The 23,869-nt window shown below is 38.9% G+C and overlaps 3 protein-coding genes across 4 annotated transcripts; 2 read left to right on the top strand and 1 right to left on the bottom strand.

The window, feature by feature from the left end:
• Positions 1-2,178: 2,178 nt before the first annotated feature.
• LOC309705654 (uncharacterized protein) lies at positions 2,179-6,178 on the top strand (the record flags this gene model as incomplete). The annotated part of the gene is made up of 5 exons (XM_082531579.1): positions 2,179-3,344; positions 3,613-3,709; positions 4,083-4,193; positions 4,632-4,798; positions 5,131-6,178. Exons 1-5 carry the CDS (start codon positions 2,989-2,991, stop codon positions 6,176-6,178), a joined length of 1,779 nt encoding a protein of 592 aa, XP_082387705.1. The 5' UTR covers positions 2,179-2,988.
• A 1,404-nt stretch (positions 6,179-7,582) lies between these two features.
• Positions 7,583-12,730, bottom strand: LOC309705313 (uncharacterized protein). Of its 2 annotated transcripts, XM_082531056.1 has the most exons (14): positions 12,496-12,730; positions 11,698-11,723; positions 11,303-11,388; positions 11,122-11,154; positions 10,936-11,025; positions 10,453-10,524; positions 10,256-10,344; positions 10,041-10,143; positions 9,680-9,782; positions 9,548-9,600; positions 9,362-9,440; positions 8,937-9,140; positions 8,277-8,470; positions 7,583-8,168 (listed from the first exon to the last, which is right to left on the bottom strand). In XM_082531056.1, exons 2-13 carry the CDS (start codon positions 11,702-11,704, stop codon positions 8,463-8,465), a joined length of 927 nt encoding a protein of 308 aa, XP_082387182.1. In that variant the 5' UTR covers positions 11,705-11,723; positions 12,496-12,730; the 3' UTR covers positions 7,583-8,168; positions 8,277-8,462. The 2 variants fall into 2 exon arrangements, with proteins under 2 accessions (XP_082387182.1, XP_082387183.1); XM_082531057.1 differs by lacking the exon at positions 8,937-9,140 and having other exon boundaries at positions 12,496-12,627.
• Positions 12,731-12,874: 144 nt separating this feature from the next.
• On the top strand, positions 12,875-23,669 carry sdr42e2 (short chain dehydrogenase/reductase family 42E, member 2). Its single transcript, XM_082531055.1, has 12 exons — positions 12,875-13,014; positions 13,606-14,050; positions 14,690-14,785; positions 16,348-16,405; positions 17,539-17,657; positions 17,839-17,914; positions 19,406-19,488; positions 19,984-20,121; positions 20,227-20,292; positions 20,418-20,481; positions 20,581-20,654; positions 22,717-23,669. Exons 2-12 carry the CDS (start codon positions 13,613-13,615, stop codon positions 22,963-22,965), a joined length of 1,461 nt encoding a protein of 486 aa, XP_082387181.1. The 5' UTR covers positions 12,875-13,014; positions 13,606-13,612; the 3' UTR covers positions 22,966-23,669.
• The last annotated feature ends 200 nt before the right edge of the window (positions 23,670-23,869 follow it).

Raw genomic sequence — 23,869 nt, 5'->3', positions numbered from 1 at the left:
GGATGACATGCGTTGTGGATGTGCTAAAAAAGAATCATTACCAGGTCTGGTTTGCTGATGACACGACATTACTCACTGTTACCTGGATGGCAAACAAAAGGTATGGCCTCTGTCCAGCGGTCTGTTTTTTTTAATGGCTTTTGTTACGCATCTATACTTGCATGTAAATAAATAAATAAATGAATAAATAAGTAAATTTTAAAAATGGGTCCATGCTTTTACAAAATCATACAAAAAGCACCACAATCCTTTTAGTTTGTCTCCAAATTGCCCCGACACCAGACAGCTCCGGTCGTCTCGGCAGCTGCTTGAGACTTAAATAAATGAATAACTTAGTTAACTTTAGAAAATGTGTGCATGCTTCTACAAAAAGATACAAAAAGCACAGTCGAAACTTCAGTTGAACAAAATGAGGTCTGAATTAAATCAGCACATAATGCGCTCTTCTTTAAAAGACAAAGTAAGTGCACCACAATGCTTTTTACTGCAGCTTGTCTCCAAATGGCTCTGATATGAGACAGCTTCAGTCATTCGGCAGCTGCTTAAGACTCCTCCTCCCCACCTCTTTAATTACGTTCAGTGTATTCAATGTCTGCTAAATAAGAAATGAGCCCTCTATTTCTGTCCTCTCCAAAAGCCCAGGGCGAGGAGTGAGTGTTTTACCTGACCGGTTATCAAGTTAGAGATGTCATTCGATGCCTGACCCCACATTTTCTCTTTCCCTTTTTCAATGAAAATATTTTCTGTTATTTTCTCGTAGCGATCTGACTCACATAGGTAAACTCAAAGTGTTTGAATGCTTTACTCTCACTGTAATTACATTTTTATGGTTTTTGTGAGTTGTACCTGTCATTTTACACACTTAAAACACATTTATTCACTAACACTCAAAAATGTATTTGTTCAGACGTTATTGTGCAGCAGAAACTGAGGAACTAATGAACATTCGTCCACTGATGAATATTCATTCATAATAAAATTGCTGCCAAATGTCAGCTTGAGGAATTTCTTTAAAAAAACATAGGCGTTTACTACTTTTATGTATTTATGTATGTATTTATTTATTTATTTATTTATTTATTCATTCATTCATTCATTCATTTTGGTACCTTGTTCTAAATCCTTCCAAGTCTCTTTAATCTTGTCTTGTGAAAAACCATAAGTTTACTACCAGCCAGTGAGTCTAAAACATGTACAAATAAATTCACAGTGCCTTTTATGACTCCTAGTCTTTATAATTAAGGAAATTTCTGATTGTGGGGATACAATACTAAATAATGGTTTAACCTTCCAAGTAAAGAATTGTTGGCAAAGGTCATTTGCTGATATGTAAAGCAGGTGCCCCTACTCACTGTGTACTAGAAACAACTCCTTGCATTTATCAAGAGATAAGACTTTCCCTTTTCTTTTTGTCCTTGATATTTATGCAGACTGCTGACTTACCGCTGCAATGATGGCAGGATGAGCAAACGCTCACCAGAAAATACACTTCCTGGCCACTTTCTTAGGTACACCTTGATAGGATGGATCACTTCTGCCTTCCTTACTCTCTTAATTCTGCATGGCACAAATTAAAAGGTGCTGGAAACATCATCAAAGGTTTTGATCCATGTTGACATGATAGCATCGCACAGTTGCTGTAGACTTATCCATGCTGTGAATCTCCTGTTCCATCACATCCCAAATGTTATCCTGCTGGAAGCAGGCATCAAAAGATGGGCGTAGGGAAATCTGATGTAAATTACCCAAAGAATTTTCTGGCTTACTTTCTATGAGTGCCATCGCTCTATTTTATAATGTCTCTTTTTTGGGAAAACACTGTGTAGGATGTGTCACGTCAAGCGGGTAAAAAGATACAAATTAAACTTCCTTCTGTGGCACTGAGTTAAAAAGCCTGTGCAACTTGACATCACCAGTCCACACCATTGTCACAGAAGGCAAAACAGGACAGCCTGGTTCATCTTGTGCTCTATCAGATGTTATTTCTTTTACTTTACTCGAGCTGCTCACAGATGCCCTGCAGAGTGTTTGCAAGTAAAGGAGGCAGCAAGAACACAGTTAGCAGTTACTTTTTTGGTTAAGTATTTGTTGATCCTTATTGCCTCTACTATCAGTTAGCCCTCAGAGCTGTATGGACAAAGTGCAGGTAAGTGGCTGTAGCTCAGGAGGTAGAACAGGGCATCTACTAATTGGAAGCTTGGTAGTTCAATCTTTGGCTGCTGAAATCTGCATGTCAAATATCCTGGAACCCAAGTTGCTCTTCCATGTGCCCATTGGAGGGTGTCTGTTAGACAGAAAGCACTTAGGCATAAAAAAGTGCATGTGTGAATGGAATATGTTGTAGAAAGAGCTTTGTGTACTCAAGTAGAGTAGAAAAGCACGATAGAAAGAACCAGTCTATTTACCACAAGACAGAAGGTGACCCTGGAGCTTTTAGATCATGAGGGAGGAATTAATTTTCCCAAGGGCCACATTAAAAAAAGAACTGGAAAAGACACACAACTTTGTGTGCATGTGTCACAATGCCAGGAGGACCCATTCAGTGTTGTGTTAGAAAAATTGAACTCATTAACCCTTCATGGACATTATAAATGTTTAAATGTTGCCTCAGGTAAAGACAGGAAAAGAGACTATTACAAATTCAACTGCATCAGAGCTGGGGAAAAAAGTCGAAACAGCTACAGAGCAGTGGGCTGTAAGGCCTATGTTTCATTTAAAGTACTCAAATGTTGGAAAGACCACACAGTCATCGTGCAGCGTACATATGATAAGCATGATGGGCATGATCCTTCGGACCCAAAAGACGCACATTTCAACAATATTTCCAGTGATTTGAGGAGGAAGATTGAGGAACTGCTTTCCCTTGGAACTAAGCCAGCCATCATACTAACCGAATGTCATAAATGGGCCAAAGAACATGGACACAGAGATCTTCACAACAGAGAGCATTTTGTCACACCACGTGACATTGACAGTGTTAGAACCTGCATGATGAGGAAGAAGCACTTTAACTGTGGAGACAGTCAAAGTGTACATACCTTACTTAATGGAAAACATCAAGAACATGTTCTCTTCTATCAACCATACACATCTGACCAAGAACTAATGATTGTTTTGCAGACACCTGTAATGAAATCAAACATGGAGAACTATGCAAAACAGTTAGTATTTGTTGACACCACGCACTGCGTTAACCAGTATTCATTTCCCTTATTCACACTTGTTGTAAGAGATGATCATGGGCATGGAGTCCCTGTGGCCTATGCTATTGTCAGCAACGAAAGTCAGAAAACCCTGGAAACTGTTCTTGGAATAGTTTGTGAGCATTTCCCAACTTCCCCGAGGTAAATAATACTTTGACAGCTATTGATTTTGAAATAATTCCTTTTCAAAAAAGTTATAACATGCCAGAATCTAATGCTATAGCTGCAGCATTGGCTGCAAAAAACTTTCCTTTCCAGTTGTTAAAGTTATTCCTATAGGCTGTATGCAGTATTTTATATATCTACTTGTGAGTTGAAATGTTTAATTTGGCATTGAAGTGGTGCTTTGAGATAGCAAAAACATTTTCATACTGTTTAATCTCATTTAGTGTTTTCTTTTTTTCTGTAGAGCATTTATGGTTGACAAAGACTTTGCGGAAATAAATGCTTTGCAGAAGGTTTTTCCAGAGTCAGCTATCCTTCTATGCTGGTACCATGTCTTGCAGGTAAACCACATTGTTTTCTTTTCACGTTGTCTAAGATGCACCTGAAACACATTTTTACAACAGGGTCCTGTTGTCATGATTTGCCTCATTGTGATATTCACCTACTCAGGTTAATGAATATAAAGGGATAAAATGTTGAGTGACTATGTCCATCCATTTAAGACCACAGTGCACTCATCTTCTGGTGGCTGCTTCCCAAAGCTCTTTTTGACATTTAAAAATATGTTTGCCTGGTTGATTTCTGTAATGCACAGGTCCTCTTGTCCAGTGAGTGACAAAGTTATTTTTGGACGTCAGCTTTCTTTTATGCTTTTTGTACAGCTGCTCCTCTGTCTCTCTCTCCAGATTAACTTTTTTTCTCTTACATTCACAGGCTGTTAATCGATGGCTTTCAAAATCAGAGTCCGGGGTCCATGGGCTTTCTAACACCCAAAAGAGAAATGAAATCATTTCTTTCTTTTGTAAGCTGAAAGCTTGCACATCTGTAAATGTAATTTGTCTATTTCACATTTTGATTTCTTGATTACACTAAGAGCATAATAACTTTCAGTTGCTAAAAAAAGTTACAGAGAGATACAAAATAGATTTTTGAAACAATTTCTAAAACTGGCTTCTTATCTTGCTTATCAAAACAAGTACTTAAGCTGTGCAGACCATCATTGTGTCACCCACTGTGCAGTAGAACTTGTGAGTGGGATTCTTTCACAGACAGATGCTGAAACCAAATATGCTTATAGGTTTAGTGTTCCTTGTAAGGGAAGAAATAATTGCTTCTTAATACAAAAACACGACATATTATTAATAACTTAAAATTCTTAATGTTATTCAATAAAAGGAAAAGGGCTTCAATACATAATATTAAAGATTTCAATAGGTCTGTTAAATGGATTGAAATATATTCTGTTGCATCCAATTCTCTTAGGAGGACGACTTTAAAGCCACATCAGCAGAGTTCTGCCAGACATTTAAGCAATACCCTTTGGTGTGCCAGTATTTTCAGAAGCACTGGGAAGGCATTGGCCACATGTGGTGTGACTACGGCCGTCGCTTCAGTCACGCTCGTTCTGAAACAAACAATGTGATTGAAAGGTATGATTTATTATTTTGACCTCATTCGATTGTATTGCTGAAAAAAAGATATTATGCTTTAATCCAAGAGGCTAAACTGAGTAGGTTCGTCATGTCATTGCCAGAACAGGTTTTAGGCAAATCCTTTAAATTCTAGCAGCGTTTTTTATGTTATCACAACAAAAAACAGAGTAGGTGGATTTGCCTAAATCAGCTAAACCGGCACAGAGCATTCCTTTATAAAAGACGTGTGCAATAGGTATTCCAATTTTTAAAAAAATAATACAGTCTTGATTAAAACTTTAAATTCCTTCAATTACAGTTACTAATCATTTCAAATAACTGTTTTTCAGATTTTTCCACCGCCTGAAATACCAGTTTTTATCTGGCTACAAGAATAGGCGTCTGGATGATCTGATTGAAGTGCTCCTAGGGAAGGCCGACGACTACTTCTCAGTCATAAAAACCCTGCAAGATGTGGGCCGCATGAAAAACAGGTTTGCTGACCCCTTGTCTCAAGTTTCAGACTCTGCTTCAAGACTGATGGAAAGTGGTTGGGCTCTTAAAATTACAGTCAAGAACAGCCATGGAGTTAATGCATATCAAGTCCCATCTGAGTCAAGAGAAGACATGGTGTATGACGTCTGCCCTGTTGAGTCCTACTGCAACTGTACATATGGCTTACGAGGACTTCTTTGCAAGCATCTAGTGTTACTTGCAAAATTAGCAGAGGCTGACAATGACATCTATCCAAACATGGAAACAGACATTTCTACCTTGGCAAGAATTGCAGTGAAAGAAAGGCATTACTTTGTACACTGTGAGGACTTGAAAGTGATAAAAATGCCAAGTTTGTTTGGAAATCTGTGTTTTTTTGCATCGGCTGAAACACTTCAGTGCACTTGTTGTACGTTCTCTCACTATAACACATGTGCTTGCCTGAAGGTGGCTTGTAGCCATTTTAAAAAAATGAAAAACTCTCTGAAAAGTCCTCTATCAACTTTGAATGACACTCCTGTAGTTGAAAGCACAGACAAAAAATGCACAGAAGATGCAGTTGGAAAACTAAATGCTGTTTTAGACACAGTTAAACAGTGGGCATTCATTCCAGAGGGTATTACTCCAATGATAGATGAACTGCATACAAATGTCTTAAAAACAAAACAAGTAGGCAAAAGTATATGCCAGTACGAAATAAAGACGACAGAGAATGCACGCAAAATTAGGCCATTGTATTCTAGCAAGAAACGTTCGGCCAGCATCGACATTCCAACAGTCTGTGAAAATGAATGTGAACAGTCGATAACCACTGAAAGAGAGACATCCTCTGGAGAAAATGAAAACCTTTTGGAATACAAAACAAAAAAGAGAAGCGTTAAAGCTAAGTATATGCATAAGTAGACTTTTGTGTGACATTTCAAAGGGACTGCATCCATTACTTCTGTTTATTGAAACCTAAAGCTGAATAGCTGTCTTAACTTTCTGCCAAGGAACAGTTGAAAAGAAATTGTTTGGTCTCTCAAGCAGTTGTTATTTATGTGTGTTATTCATTACTTTGGCTTGGTTGCTGTTTTTGATACAAATTCATCTGTGCCCATTGTAATATTTTCATATGTTACTATTTTTATATTGCTATGCATTATAAATAAAGGATTACTTATTACTATTAAAGGTCTGCATTTGTAATTGTTGGTATTATTTATAAAATATGCGCTCTTAAGTTTTTTGCTCCATAAAACGATACCTGTCACTTTTTGGACAGAGTATCAGCTGTTGAGAATCCTGGCTCATACAAAATAGAAGTAAAAGGTTTCAACATCCAGCCTTTTTATGATTAAATACAAAGTGTAATAACAGAGTTATTGGGGTGTGATTTTGTTAATAGTTAGTCTTAAGTATAAGTTTAATAGTAATGAGTAAGAAAATATAGCCAGAATAATGGAATGAGACTAACACCTGACCTCACACTGAGATTTGGTATGAAGTGGCATGTTTGTGCTAATGCTGACATTGGGGCTCAGAGTTCCTCTGTGTGTATATATTTGTGAACGTTAACTTGGCTAATGTCCAAGGGTTTGACTGCTTTCCTGTTGGATTGTATCACAAAGAACAGGGATAAGAGCACCAGTGGCCGTGCACACCCTCATCTCTCTCCTTCACCCGATCATTAGTGTTGGAAACCGGCATTAGCTCAGAGTAGATTAGACTTCAGTATATGCAAGTGATTTGATTTTATGATTATTTGATTCAGTTTTTTCTGTGTTCAAGCTCAATTACTTTAATAAAATATGTGGAATTCAAACAAATAAATAAACAAACTGTGGACATCACCCTTTTAAACCTTTCTGAAACAAGACAGGTAAAAACCAGTGTATAAAAGTTTACATAGATATAAATAGCTCTAACACTTTACTCCAGCCTGGCGTCCACACATGTGGACATCACATTTTGGGTTATTTAGACCAAAATACTAAATCTTGATCAACAAGTGCCTGATATACAGTTATGAGGACATTATACTGCAACTGTTCTATCGAAATTTCAAATTAATGTCCTCATATGTGGCTCTCATTTTTCTCAGAAACAAAAATTAGGTAAAAAAAACAAAACCTGGTAATTCTTTCTTTTTACATTCATCGGGTTCCAATCGGCCCAAATATCAAAGAGAAATTAAAAATGCATGCCATGGAAGATTTCGGGTCTTAGGGGGTTAAAATGACCAGACCCCTCCGGCCTGTTTTCCAGGCCACTAAATTAAACCCAGTCAATTACCAATTGAACAGAATAAAAACCTACGAGGTCCACTAATAGTCCAAAAGTCCAAATCTTTAATAGAAAAGACAGGCAGAACTCAAACAAACAATAATCCAAACGAGGAGCATATATAAACACTGGAAAGTAAATAATTATAAGTTATTAAATCAGACTAATTAAATACAGTAAAACTAATAAGGGAAGACGAACACACGGGAAATAAAAATAACAGTGTAAACATACCAAAACTCAAAATAAAACAGGAAAGTTACTACAAACCGAGTGTGACACAATTACATTCATATTGAAACATATGTGATAATTTTCTTTCTTTGTAGCATTTTTAAGATATGTGTTAGAACAGTCATTATGCTGTTTGGATTAGGAACCAATCATTTTTGCCAAATAGTTAACACAAACTTAGAACAACAATGAACAATTTTCAAGATTCTGATTTACAGAACAAACAAAAGTCACAAAAGGTTTCATTATTTAAGAAACAAGATCAAGTTTTTCACACAGGAATGAAATGACAGAATCCAGTGCAGCGGGGCCAAAGGTGTGTGTCAGCAAACTGAAGGTTGAGGAATCAGTCAGCTCATGTTTAAGATTGTGTTGGATTTTGAGAAGAGTCTGTCTGTTATTAGAAAGTAAGATTAACAATGTTACACCAATAACCCAAATACGGGGAAATGACAAATAATACCAAAAAAGATACAACTTTCATATTGTTTTACTAACTTACTTTGTCATATCAGCACTTGAATGGTCGATGCCTTTACAGACCATGTCTGTTGTGACATCGCAGGCCAATCTTCCGGCAAACCCGAGGGCTAGCTCCCCAGCCTCCTCTTCACTCAGAACACTAAACACTGTTACTTTAGTTTTGGCCTTCTTAGGCCTGTCAAGAATCATTGCGGGCAGTTTGGCTTTACGGCCCTAAAAAAGAAAAAGTGCAAACACCAAAAGAGCAGAGAGAGACACACACACGCGCACAAAGTTAAATGCTTTTGTTTACATGGTGTAATTGTGTATATGTTGCAGCAAATGCACAATTTCCAGCCACATTGTCACTTCATTGATACGAGTAACCCGGATTTATTTCAGGTGACATCAAAATCACGAAATGTATATCTACCCCAATCAAACCTCTGAAAACATGAACTGACATGTTCTCTGCGTTGATTCTGCGCTTGATCTCGTCTTCTGTTATTGTGTAGGTTTTCTTTTTTGAGCTTGGTACAGATAAGCGACCATGCACTCTGTAAACTGTACTAGTTCCTTCTGAATCAGTTTGGAATTCTGTATCTGCATCGATCCTGTCAACATCATCAGCAGCAGCATTATCTGTACTCAGACTTGTGCCGTATACTTCTGTTTCTTTTTCTGTCTTCAGTCTGTGTACCTTCATCTCTGACTGTCAGTCTTCCTATCTCACTGTTACTTGTCGATTTGCTGCAGATGTTCTCTCCCTTAGGAACTTTTCCTTTGTCATTCGCTGCCTGATGCTTTCCCTGATGACATTCTTCACTGGCTACTTCTATTGCTCCTCCTGTATAGCCACCCACTATGCTGCACAACTCCTTTCCCTCTGCTGTGCTGCACTGTGCTGTTACATAAAGAAGAATGATATAAACAGCACTATATCAATTTAATTGTGAAGAGAAATCCCCACAATACGACACAGTTATGTCTAAAATAGTTTTGTGTAAAAACTGGATCTTGAAACGTCCACTTTAATTACACAGTCCTGGTGTGCAAAGGCAAAATTACGAAAAAAAAATTCACTTTAAACATTTTTGGACATTGTTTAGTTATATTGTGACTTACTCTCACAGAAGATACAGATGCCACAAACAGACTTTGAACAACGCATGTGCTTGTATGCACCACATTTCTGGCACTGCACCTGTGAATTAAAAAAAAAAAAAGAAGAAGAAATAAACAAACAAAAAACAAATGAACAAAGTCCATTAAATAAACAATCTATATGGCTAAGGACATGTCATAGTGTACCCGGTCTTTGGCTGCAATCACACACCAGCACTGACTGCACTTCCTAGTTCGATCTGCAAAATATAATTTGTTTAAGTACAAGTTACATTTTCCAATGTTAGAGAAAAAGAAGGCAGCTAATTTTATCTTTACCTATTGAGGAAAATAAGTAGTGGCAAAGTCGGGACCTGAGCTTTGTGATTTCAGTGTTGTACTCCTCCACTTGTGTTTTACCGTCAATGAGAGATTGGGCAAACTAATAATTGACGAAGAAAAAAAAAAAAAAAAGAACAAAAAGAATTAGATTAACAAAGAAATGTTTGTTTGTTTTTAACCCCCCCCCCCCCCCGAGAAAAAAAAAAAAACAGAGCAACCAAAGCAAAGCATTACTGCTGAAATGGTTCAATCTACAAAAAAAATTGAGATTTTACCATCCTGCCTCTAAGGCTTTAAAAACTGAATAGGCAAAAATGTAAACATTACTTATATAGGTTAAAGCTATAGTTTTCAGTACCATTATGACATGCACTCCACATGAGTTCCCATCCTGTTGATGTGGGTGGCTCACATGTGACAAGGTCCACTCTCCAGCGCAGCCTCTTGCTGAAGCAAATGAGCTGAGAGATCGCAGTTATTACAAATAAAAAGCATATAGAGAAATCAATAACCACGTTCGGTAATGATTTCAATTAAATTAAATATGTTATGTTAAATATGTTAATTAATTACCTCCAGTTTTTCAACACCGCACTTTTTCTGACCTCCGACTCGCCAAATGAATTCATATAGACTATGGTCCTCTTGGGTATGTCACAAAACTGTTTTGTAAAAAGATGGATATGGTAGGCTTGGGCCTTGAGCTTTCCTAATGAGGGACACTGAAAAGTATCATGCACTAGAGAGAGTGCAAAATCTGTGCAACTTACAAACAAGGTCCAGTGGCTGCCGTTTTCCAGACAGGCTCCAATCAATTTCTCATACATCTGAAAGATGTTTTTCTGGAAATAAAAATAATGTGACAAGTATGTTTTTCTGTCAAGAATGACACTGCAAAACTGCAAAAGCTTGTCAGGTGAGACTTGTAATTAATTCTGCAGATACACAAACATATAGAAAGTGTCATTTTTGGTTTACATTAATTAATTTCTATAGTGTGTACAAAACAAATCAAGACCACAGACTCAACACGCACCACTAAATTTTTGGTGTTCTTTATCAGTTGGCCAAGACAGAAATGTTTTAATCTGTGTGCATTGCTTTTGAACAAGTCTTTACACAGAAAAGGTTTCAGAAAGGTATTTTTCAGGTTCTTCTGACAAGGCTTCAATTTTGGAAAATGCTGTTTGTTTATAGTGGCAACTTATAAACCCTTTGTGATAAGAACATAGTTACCACAGTCCAAGTCATACCTTCAAAAAGTATGCACTTTGTGCTCTTGTGGACCCATCCAAAATTTTTCCAGTGATTTGGCTTGGTATTGGATAAATGTGAGGGAAATTCTATAAAAATAACATAAATACACCTATGTTTTCAAATACATTACAAAAAACGTAAACATGCTATGTCATTATGATCAAACAAGCTTTTCAACATACCTCACACTGCAAATAGATTAGGCCATCTATTACCTTATAAAACAAATAAATAAATACATATAAATAAAAACAGAACTAAGGAATACGATTCATTAAGTAAATTGTACAATAAAGTGTATTTAAAGCAGAATTTAACATTAGTTTTATGACAACATAAAAGGATTTTTATGTCAAGAGGTACCTCATCTGAAATGTTAGTCTGGTCAAACAGGGATTTCAAACTTGAAATACCAATAGAGTTTGGTCCAGCTACTCCCACAAGGTAATCTGTGAGAAAGCATATGCTGTAGTCAACAGATATCATTTTCTTTTTGCATGCTGCAACCATCATCCATTTCAGTCTTCTAGGAGCTTTGTCTGGTTGTAGTTCTTTTTTCTCCTCCTCTCCCCTCATCTATTAATTAAATTGTTTTCTGACCTTCCTAACTGTTTCCGACCTGTCTTCCCAATGTGATGTTTAAGCAATATATGTATGGTCAGAAGGGGGTGAAATTTTCATTGCAGTTGTACGTGTAACATTGCATGTGATAATAAAAGGCTTGATTGGTTGATTATTCAACATGAGTTGACATTTACCTGACATTGTGAAGGAGTCACAGTTTCTGTAAGGGTGTAAGAACATAACATGTGGATTTGTTACACTTCTTTTTCACAAGTTAATAACAATCAATAATTTTCATTCCATTATTTACAAGCTATCACACGATGTCCCAGGGACAACATTTACACGATGTCCCAGGGACAACATTTACACGATGTCCCAGGGACAACATCTACGCGATATCCCAGGGACAACATTTACGCGATATCCCAGGGACAACATTTACGCGATGTCCCAGGGACAATATTTACACGATGTCCCAGGGACAACATTTACACGATGTCCCAGGGACAACATTTACACGATGTCCCAGGGCAACTTCTACATGATGTCCCAGGGACAACATTTACACAATGTCCCAGGGACAACATTTACGCAATGTCCCAGGGACAACATTTACGCAATGTCCCTGGGACAACATTTACGCGATGTACCAGGACAAATTTGTAAATTTCTGGATTACTGTTAATCTCCATAGAATCAAGAACTCATGTCCAGTTTCACAGCTATGGACCAGTTAATTATGTTTCCAGGTGATAGTTTGATTCATAGATTCAGCACACAACCATAAGTCTAGGCCTTTTAGTCCAGATTCTCTTCACTTATGTTTGTAAAATGATCAGGGAAGCTACTGCAATTTTGCCTGACCCAACCCCCGGGCCACGAAACACCCAAAAAGTTGGGGAACACTGGTTAGCTAATGCTGTCGTCAAGTAGCCTATCGCTAGCAAACAAACAGCAAGCCAAGTGAGGAACATATGTATAATGCTTACCGTTTATTAAAGGAAAGTATCCTAAATTGACTTCAAATTCGGCGGACAGGCGAATTGACTTCAAATTCGGCGGACAGGCGGCGGTTTTTCGCTTCTTCACTTGTATTTCGAAATAATCGAAGGCGGGTATTTCGAAGTCGCAAAGGAATGACGTCACAAGAAGGTGATTGGTCACTTGCAATGTTGAACCTGGAACAACATTAATTATGATGATGTGGGAACAATGCTGACACGAGGAAATCAGATCGTCCGTGTGGCAAACCCCCCCCAACAACTTCCGTACATAAAAAACTGAAATGAGGTGCTTGCTCGTCCATCCGGCGCTTCTAGAAATGTGATCCTCGCTGCCGCGGGCCTGCGCACTGCCTGCAGACATTACGGTAGCAGATGTAAAGTGCAGGTGTGTGACAGGTGAGAAAGGTGACGCATCGAGAGGGCCCGACGGCGAGGTATAGACTGTATTATTGCATGAATCCACCAGCACGGGTACGGATGTGCGAGGAGGACAGGAGCAATCGGGTGAGTAGATGTGACATATAGAGATGACTATCAGGAAGGTATTTTTATTTAATTAAAGAGTGCACGTCATCGCTGTCGGACCTGCGTTTATTCATAGATTAGGCTCGTTTATTTTAGCGAAAAACACGTGATATTCTGCCTAATTTGGCGAAACATGAAGGGGTTATTAACTACAGGCCAAAAGCAAATAAAAAATACATATACACACATACAGTAAAAATATGTATCAGAAATTCTTCTTTCAGAATACCTCCCTCCCCACCCCCTTAAATATCCGTGTGTTATATGCAGTCTATAAAACATAACGTTATTATTTATGAGTGAAATGTCTGACCAGTTGTCATCTCTGACATCTTCTTTATCAAAACTCAACAAAGAGAAAAAAGTGGTGTTCAGGAGCACTGAGCTCTATTTTAAATAATGAAAGACTCTGAAGTGGTACAGCTGTCGGAACTTGAATGATGTGAAAACAAAGGGATTATAAATGACAGGACACTTTCAGAAAGTTAAGATAAATACTCATTACCGGTCAGTTTTTAATGATTCCGAAACAGTGAATATGCATTTTATTCCTCTTTAAAATCCCATCAGAGCATCCATGGAGCTGTGCAGTCCCAGCATGACTGAAAGCGGAGGCTCTCTGTGCCAGGTGAAGCAGTTTCCCTGCCAAAGTGTCCCCATTTGTCGCCTGCAGACCAACGGGCACCACGGGCACAACATCGCCCACCTCGCTCAGCAGCCGTGGGTCATCCATCCAGCCCCAGCAGTCGCCTCCGGGCCGGGGCCCTCTGTGGCTGTGAGAAACAGAGTAAACACCGCCACCGCTGCTACCTGCAGCAGCCCCGACTGTGTGGCCTCCAGACTGGGAGAGGAAAAGCACCGAGGTATCCCAAAGGGGAAAGTGGTAGTGACGGGAGGAGGGGGATACTTTGGTTTCAGGCTTGGGAGACAACTGGCAAATGAAGGGTTTTCAGTAATCCTTCTGGACTTGAATAAGCCTCCCTGTGATATTCCCGATGGAGCGACATTCTATCAGGTATGGCTTTACTCTGTTTACCCCTCTTCTCCACACATTCCTTATAGCTTTGCCCTGGAGAACACTTAATACTATACTGCAGTGTAACAGCACAGGACACCTATTGTTTGATAACATCTTATAACACATGTCAGGTCTCTACATGGTGATGAAAAGCCATTTGAAGTCCAGGTCTGAAGCCTGTTGTGTCACTCATAGCACAGGTTTGGGTTATAAAGGTATGGTTTGTTTCCACCTAACTGACACAACTTCATGTGGAGACGAGGAAATGAATTCTAGTATTTCCTCGTGTTAGCGTGCCTCTTCGGTCTGTATGTGTCTTGGCTGGAAACAGACACGGGTGATTGATCTGTCTCGGCGCACCAGCTGCTGCCTGGGTCAAAGAGGGTGGAAGCATGATTCGGGTTTCACCTGTACTCCTCTTGGCACACTTACCTTAATTATAACTGTCCTTTCAGGGGTTAGATATTGACCATTTTACATGAAAAGCACTGGGTGTTAATGTTTTGCTGTTGTACATTTCAAGCAAATCAACAGTACAAGCCTACCTTCATCCTCCCAGAAGAATCTGATTAGGCATCTTTTGTGTCCTCAGAGTTATAACTAATTATCTGATTGTCTTGTTCTACTTTCTTACAGAGTGACATTCGAGATTATTCTTCCCTGTATAAAGTGTGTGAAGGGGTTGACTGCATGTTCCACACGGCGTCTTATGGCATGTCTGGCCCAGAGCAGGTGACTTCATGCCTTCCTCTGCTTTTTTTCCCCAACAGCCAGTCATTCAAACAAGTCATGTTTCACTTATTAAACCTCCTGTGGAGGAACAGCCTTGTTTGGTATGTCACGCTTTCTGTTCAAACCGTGAACACATGACAGGCTGACCTGCACGACTGGTTGTTTTTCCATGCTCTCTTGATGCAAATCATAGGAGCTGCTTAAGGCTACTAGCAGCAGGAAAAATAGCACCTCAAGGTTCATCCTCAGACTAAAGACAGAAAGTCAATATTTTAAAAACACATGTAACACCTGTTGTAAGTTTTAGCTGTGTAAGTCAAAAAGTGTTAAAAAGTATGAATTAAGTATGTACAAATAAATGTGCCCAGTGTTGCATATTAAACACAAGCTATGTAATTTTTATTTTCTATTTTTCTTTTACATTATCTAATATCATGCATCATATTTTTGGTGTGTACCCCGCCTTTCAGGAGTGGGTGTCAGTGACAGGCTCCAGCCTCCTGCCGCCCAAAAGCTGGACAAGTGCTTAAAAAATGTGTGGATATCCTCAATAGTTCATACGCTTATAAAGGATTCCAGCTGTGTGCCATAGCTATGAAATGAAGTGTCTGTTACGCATAAGATAACTACCAAGTCCTCAAAAGAAATGAGACTATATTTTGCTTTCCATAAGTTAAAATGTTGTTTTATTTTCTCAAATAATAACCTAATAACACAGAATTTCAAAGGATATTATGGGGGTTAATCTTGAGTTATTTTCTTGGCATTTCAAGTCAGTAAGTAACGCTAATCCTAATTTCAAGTTATTCACTTGAAATTTTAATAACAACCCCAAATTCTGACTTATGGATGTCTTTTTTTCAGTGAGGGAACCAAGTTTCCATAAAAAAACAGCAAAGCTCATAAACAAAGAACATTTATAAATGAGTACTCCTCCCGTTTAGCCATTCGGCTTCTGCTTTAGAGCTCATAAACACAAAACAACATATGACCACAAATTTCTTTTTTTAAATACTGCATTGCCCACCAAACAGTTTGACTGCAAACAGTTCAGTCTGACAGCCAGATAGCTCAGCTCTTTAATGTCAGCTGATGTAGCTTCTGACTTTTTCTGAGGCTGCTCTTTATATTGCTTATGCCTTGTTTTCTTCATCTACAGTGGCTAGCATTGATGTATACAAATACGTAGTTCATCTTTAGTCTCCATAGCCTTGGATTCCAAATCCAAATATAAAAAAGTCAGTGAGGAAAAAAAAATTGCCATCACATGGACACATTTGTTTGCTGCAGACTTGTATACTTGTATTCTTGCTCTTCTGTTGTACATCACTCAAAATCCAATCAAATTTTTCCTATTTTTGTGTCTATTTTTACTATATTTAATGCTATTTGGCTTCTATCTGCTCTCAAAGTTGATTTTCTTTCAAATCTAATATGAGAGCCTAAGTGAGATGGATGTAAAGTCATTATTGTGCAGAGGTGGAAACAAGGGCTGTATTATCTATAGAAGAGAAAATATGCAGTCAGGAGTAACAGCCTTCCTCTTTGTCTCTGGCTTTTAGTTGAGGAAAGAGCAGGTGGAGTCCGTCAACATTGGTGGAACCAATAACGTCATAAATGGTAAGAAAATTTTCTGTTTTTGCTGGTGTGCCCCAGGGTTCGGTACTGGGGCCTCTTTTATTCCTTATTTACATGCTTCCACTTGATCACATATATAAAAAATATAATATTAACCATCACTGTTACGCAGATGAGACTGAGCTGTATATTTCTTCCAAACCCAATTTCACCCTTCCACTCATCTCCCTTTGTGACTGCCTCATGAAGGTCAAATCTGGTTCACCTCCAATGTTTTCAAACTCAAGAGTAATAAAACTGAAGTTCTACTTGCCTGCACAGCTTCCACATTAACCAAATCCCACAAGTTTCCCATTAATATTGACAACTCCTCCATCCTTCCCTCCCATCAGGTTAAGAGTCTGGGTGTCATCCCCGACAGCACTTTGCCGTTTCAGTCTCATATTAATCACATCACCCAGTTCGCCTGCTTCCACTTACGCAACATCAATCGTCTCCGTCCTTTCCTCACCTCCCATGCTGTTGCTATCCTTGTCCCTGCTTTGATTGATTATTGTAATTCTCTTCTCTTTGATCTTCCCAACAAGTCCCTTTACAAATTACAAATTCTTCAGAATTCTGCAGCCCAGATCACAACTCGCACACCCTCCAGAGAGCACATCACCTCTGTTCTTCAACAGTTTCACTGGCTGCCCATAGATTGTAGAATCACTTTCAAAATATAGCTTTTCACATTCAAATGTATCCATATCCTGACTCCTCCCTTCTTGTATTATTTACTTAGGTCTTCATCCACCACTCACCTTATTATTCCCTCTCCCCATCTCACTACTATGGAGAACAGAGGTTTCAGCTGCTCTGGAATTCACTTCCTCCTGATAGCAGGAATACTGACTTGCTTCCCTTATTCAAGTCAAAACTCTAACCCCATTTTTTAATACTGCCTTATTCTCTTTAAACATTAAATCCAATTATTTTCTAATACTGCTTTTTTATTATCCTTTTTACTGTTTGTCTTTTATGCTTTGTTCGTTGACCTTGGGTTTTAGAAAGGTGCCTAGAGAGTGACATTTTATAAATGGATGCACACCTGCATAATACATTGTGGCATATTGAGCATTATGTCAGCATTCATAGATTTGACTCTCTTTGTTGTGATCCTCTGTCTCATACAGTGTGTAAGGAGAGGAGCATCCCCAGACTGGTGTACACCAGCACCATCAACGTGGTGTTTGCAGGGAAACCGATTGTGGATGGTGATGAGGCTTCGGTGCCATATGTGCCCCTTGATGCTGTGAGTACTTAAAATAACTGCATTCTCACCACCCTAACGATAACAAACCACATCACTAATGTTCCAGCAAAACCTTTGTCACACCAATAAAAGCTCTGCAATTCTACTAAATACACGTTTGCCAGCAATTTTCTGCACTTTAGGGGGAAATAATAAGGCGGTATTTATGTTTCTGTTGCAGCATATTGACCACTACTCCAGAACTAAAGCGATTGCGGAGCAGATGGTCATCGCAGCCAACGGGGGCTCCCTCAAAGGTTGTGAAATTGATAGCTGTGCCTCATCGCTGAATTACATGGGAAAGGACACATTGAGAGAAAATTGCTTTCTGTGTTTAAAAAAACCAAAAAGCAACAAAAATGTGTGTTTGAAAGAGTGAGAGAAAATAGACAGAGGCAACAGTTTCCATGGAGACTCGGTGTGCAACTCGATCATACAACAGTGATTGTGTTTTAAACTCGGCGCTTGCCAGAACAGTCTCATTAGTGCAGCAGTCACTTGACATTGATGTCTTAAACACACATGTAAAGTATATATTTGAGTGTATATAATGGCTCATTTTCTCATACAGTATTGTTGCTTTTTACACTGTGATTTATAAAGCCTTTCCTTCAGTGAAACCTGCACGCCAACAGTGAGCACCAACATGCAATTAAGCTTAAAAGCATGCATGTCTCATTATCTACTGCAGCTGGTCATGTGTTTGTGTGCGTAATAATAATAATAATAATAATAATAATAATAATAATAATAATAATAATAATAATAACAGGATGTCTGTACTGATGTCAGGAACAACCTAAAAGTCACTGAGATTCTAAGACTGGGTCTGCAAACTTTTGTTTTGATTCAGTTGATTCGCTGAGATTGCAAAATAAGTTTCGAATCCTTATTAATGAGAAGAGAGAGAGAAAAACCCCTCTGCCCTCCAGCTGACTCCATCCCTAATATTGGCAATCAGGTCCAATCATGAGACCAACCACAAAAAATGAACGTAATCAAACACAAACACCATTTAAACATCTAATGAACAGCATACACATCTTTGTCTTCTTAAATTCATACGTGACTCCTACAAAGCCATTTTTAAGTAAATCTGCTCCACTGCACCTGCTCCACCTGATTGAGTCTATATGTAAGGTTTACTTAAGAACACTTCACAGGCTTATTTAATGTTCAGCCATAGTTGTTGTTTCTCCATGCTCTCCTTTTAATCGTTTTCTTTCCATTCACCTGCCACAGCTTCTCACTGGTTCTGCTGGAGGTTTATTCTTGTTAAATGGGAGTTTTTAATCCCACTCTTACCATGTCCTGGCTAAAAATTCTTTATATTGCAAAATTCCTTTAATTGGCATGATATAAATACAGTGAATGATATAAACATAAAAGACATTCAAATTTATCTTGCAGAAGTTTTCTCCTTCTTTGCTTCTTCCTTATTATTATTATTATTGTTGTTGTTATTGTTGTTGTTGTTGTTATTTGCCTTAAATCTGTGTTAATTAATCACACAACATATAAAACTATCTTGATACATTATAAGTATCATATAAATACATATAAATAAGCACAAGTCTTAATGCAGCCCTTTTCCTTGTTTCTGAGTATTTTAGTACTTGTAACATTGGTATTTTAATGCATGTACTTAGTCCACTACTTCTAGAGGAGAAAAAAAATCCCAATTAGATTTTAATAAAGAAAAGCTTTAAAATATTTATGAAATGACATTTTGATCTTCCTTTGTGAAGGTGGAGGCCTGCTGCACACTTGCATCCTGCGGCCCTGTGGCATCTACGGACCAGAGGAGAGAAGACACCTACACAGAGTGATGGTAAGGGACTAATTATTCCTGTCTGAAGAGTTTGCATTATTGATGGAGCTCTTCTGGCATCCAGTTACGGATGCCTTTTCTTCCAGTGTCTCCTCTGCGAGGCGGCTGTCGGCACAGTCTGGTGAAGGGCTGCAAGGATTACATTATGTTCTGGGTTTACTACCGGCCAAGAGGCCAGAAGCGTTGACTTTTAATGTTCTGTCGGTTGCTTGTCTCTGTAACCACTAGTCTGGAATTGATGTGAAATAAAATGTATAATTAATCTCTATACATGTGGACTTAAATATTAGCAAACCCAGAGTTAGTAAAACTGACAGTAAAACACTGGGTTGAACATAAGGTTTTGAATTAGACCCATCACCTTTGTTGCAACTCTTCTCCCAGCTTTTGTGCAGATATCACCATCCAAAATGTTAGTTTGACACATTTTTGGGTTTAGTGTCCATGTTTAAATCAAGAAAACGATGCAAGACGAGCTTTTTGTCCCTTGCTCAGATGAACGTGGAGCGTCGGTTGTTCAGTTTCCGGTTTGGTGACCCCCGGGCTCAAATGAACTGGGTGCACGTAGATAACCTGGTACTGGCCCACAGGCAGGCAGCTGAGGCCCTCACGCTGAAGAGGAGCTGTGTCGCTGTGAGTCCACCTCAGAAAATTTAAACAGTAAACACGATGAGTTCCACTGCTCCGGCCTCACAGCTGCTTCGGTCATTTTTAACATGTTAACTGTTCTTTTTGCAGAGTGGACAGGCCTATTTTATTAACGATGGCGTTTCGGTCAATCTGTTTGAATGGTTGATGCCTTTGGTGAGTTGATGCCTCCGTCTGTCAGCAGACTTAAGGAAAAAGCTAAAACCAGCGATTACCTGAAGAGTAACTCTGATTCTGAAAGCTGCTCTTACCTCTGTTTTGAATTCAACTTTCTGTTGCAGTTTGAGAAGCTGGGCTACAGCCAGCCGTTGATAAATCTGCCGGTTTCACTCGTCTATTCAGCAGGTAGCTCTTCTCTCTTTCACTTTCACTATAGTTGAGTGAAACTTTGGTGAGCTGCTGCTAAATCTGTGTGTGTGTGTGTGTGTTTCTTCCTATTTCAAGCCATCCTGGTGGAATATCTGCACGTGGTCCTGAGACCGGTGATAACAGTGCCGCTCCTTTTCACCAGAAGTGAGGTAATTATGCAGCTTTCTTCTTCTATAAAGGTTAAGTCTGATTCTGAAAGCTATTTTTAACTCAAGATGTCACTCTATACTGCAGAACGTTACAGCACCGGCAAGCTCGGTACATATATCTACCTTGGAGATGAAGTTACCCGCTGTCTGATGAGAACATTCATGTTTAAGTCTCTCCAACGACAGAGACTGACTCCATTAGTATTTTCCGATCAGCCCCCCCAGCCCCCCCCCCTCATCTGATGCTATCTCTTGCACATGAATTATGAAAAACTAAAGTGAGCCCTTTTTTAAATTCAGCAGATAAATGAACACTTAACTTTTAATTCTGTCTTTGTATCTGTGATGGTTTTGTGTACATTTACTTGACTCAAAAAACTATAAAATTAAAGGAGCAGCTTGGAGTACGACACGTCTTAAGGCGCCTCCATCACATGCGGCCTGTGAGGTCCTCATGAATGTGTGATGAGACAGAAACCAAAGCTGAGCACCATGGGCCTGCATGCGCAGCTCTCTCTCTCAGGCAGCTGCTGGCCGTGGGGATCAGTGGTTGCCCTGTAAATAAAACATAAACTGCTGTGGGTCAGACCAGGAAGTTTGAGGTGAAGTTTACAGGAAGTGACATCACTGCAGAGGCGGTTGCTATGGCTGTGCCACCTCTCGGCCGGTCTCAAATGATCCCGGCAACCCTCAGGTTGAGGCACGGTGTGATGTGCAGAGATTTTCCTCTTCCTGGTCTGTGAAGGCACATAGGAAGACAGTTTCAAAATTTGAATCAATCTGTTGTAAGGAGCAACTAAGCATCTGGTTTTATTCTTATATCTTATATAGAATTTCAAATGAAGTACCTTGAAGTGAATATTTTAAAATGTTGCCAACAGAAATGAACTGTTTGGTAAAGAAAAAAAGACAATGCATGAGACAGAGAAGTTTTACTGCTCAATAAATAAATAAATAAATAAATAAAATACAAAGTCTAAAAAGTTACACAAATACAAAGAGCACAAGAAACTGAGAGAAAAGCAGGCAGATGGGCAAAAAAAGATTCTGGTGCAGGATGTGAGGGACAACTGAAATTTTAAATAAAACAGGAAATAATCAAAAGACAAAACATGGTGACACAAAAACTCACATTAAACATGTATGAAGAATTTTAAACTAACACCACAGCAGGAAACCATCTTAACAAAAACTAAACAGGAACCACAGCTGAAATCACACTTAAAATCTAAAGCTCAACATCACCACAGCTGTAAGAGATCAAAGCAGGAATCCAAAACTCAGTCTGCAGAATGTTAAAATCAGAAAAAGAATTGAAAAGATTAACTAGGAATTCAAAACCCCAAAACATCACAAAACTACAAAACCATGATGAAGCACTAGTAAGAAGCCGAGCAGCTGCAGAAGGATATGTGTACTTTGTAAGATGTGTACTTTAGCCCAGAGAATACAAATGCATGGGTCACATTTCAGCTACATTTGATTATAGTCTCTGTCCTGGAGTGGTGCCTGTGGCAGTGAGTTACTCCTGGAAGACAAGATGTACTCCATGTGAGACAATCAAGGAAAAATTGAAGGCTTTTCGAAATGCACGGAGAAAAATACTGTATATAGTCAGGTCAGGTTTGGCAGGATAATCAGGATTCAGCAGTTTGGTCTTAATGTGTGGATACACAACAGATTTGAATGAGTCATGCAGGAAAACTCCAAAGACCTAAAAGGTGTGTACCGACTGAAATCATTAAAGAAAATGTGACTCATGGATGGAAAAAAGAAAAGGGACAGTAGGAACTCTTTTTTGTCTCACCGGTGTCTGTTTGACCTCTTCTGTCAGTCTGTGTTCACATGCCGAAACCTTAGACTCAGAGGAAAGAAGACACAGTAACTGGAGGCATCCGTCAGTCACAGGTTATCACAATGTAAAACTAAGTTTGCCAAACTGAGGCTAATGTGAGCCGTTAACCTGACAGAATGACCTTTAACTTGGACGACTCTGATCGTATTAAGAAATACAAAAAACAACAAAAAAGAAGCTATAAATGCCTCATCTCTTCCGCTGCAGGTCAGGAACATCGCAGTGAGCCACACTTTTAAAATTGACAAGGCCCGCCGAGATCTGGGCTACAGCCCGAAGCCTTACTCCCTTGCAGACTCCGTGGAGCAATACCTGAAGTCTCGACCGCCTCGCAACACCTCGTCGCTTTTCAGCCTGTCCCAGACCTCCCGGCAGCCCCGGCGGCTTTTTCTGCTGCTTCTGATGGGTTTCAGCGTGGTGATACTCATGCTATGTTGCGTAATTTGTCAGAACTAAACATTCCTTCACTGATGCTCCGCTGCACTGCATTCATCTCAGGCATTGCAGTTTCAGATGAGAGACTCTGCTTTTACACAGCTTCTGTTAACTGATTACAGTGTGACAATGTAAGTGGTGACTGACTGATAATAACAAATCACCAGACCCAGCTAAACGTGCTCCAAAAATACGTCTCCAGAATACCAGGCTATGCAAGTTCTGTGTTTCCCCTTTTCAAAGACAGCCGCTGTTTTTATGTTTAGACCTCAGTGTGTGTCTGAGTTTAACGTGAGTCTAGCAGGCGGCTGAAAACTATTATGTATTATGTGAATGTTATTGACTTCTCTGGAATTTGACTTTATTGTGGTTTATTTTAAAGCAAACATTTAACTTTATATCACAAAAAGAAAATTATCTGAACTGTAAGTCGTTGTATTTAAAGCATGCTTCCAATTTGTAACATAAAGACTTGAGATTTCATAGAGTTCAGTTATTATTGTAGCTGCAAATTTTGTACACTTTTAGAAATAAAAGCATCTAGAAAACTCCAGAGACCATATTTACATATACTGTATTTGTGCAAAAGAATTGAGTCACCCTTAATTTCTTTGGTTCAAAGACATTATTATAGTCTTTTGCTGTAGCTATGCACAATTTATTTTTTCAGGCTTTCTGAAGGTTTTTCAAACTTTTTACTTGCACGTTGGCTTCCAGTCCTTGTACCTGACCACATTCACTGGCTTATGAATCATTCAAGCATAAAAAAGGCAGCTAACTCAAGAGACGAACGAGTGTTGTGTGAACACATAACAGACAGTATTAAATTGTATCGTCAGGACTTTGTTACTAGTAGCCTGTCATACAAAAACACATCATTTGTTCACATATCTTTTGCTGAATCTATTTAAATGGCCGAGATAAC

The sequence above is a fragment of the Aulonocara stuartgranti genome, assembly GCF_965226115.1.
Source record: "Aulonocara stuartgranti genome assembly, chromosome: 4".
Classification (NCBI taxonomy): domain Eukaryota; kingdom Metazoa; phylum Chordata; class Actinopteri; order Cichliformes; family Cichlidae; genus Aulonocara; species Aulonocara stuartgranti.
This window is presented reverse-complemented; position numbering and strand designations above follow the sequence as displayed.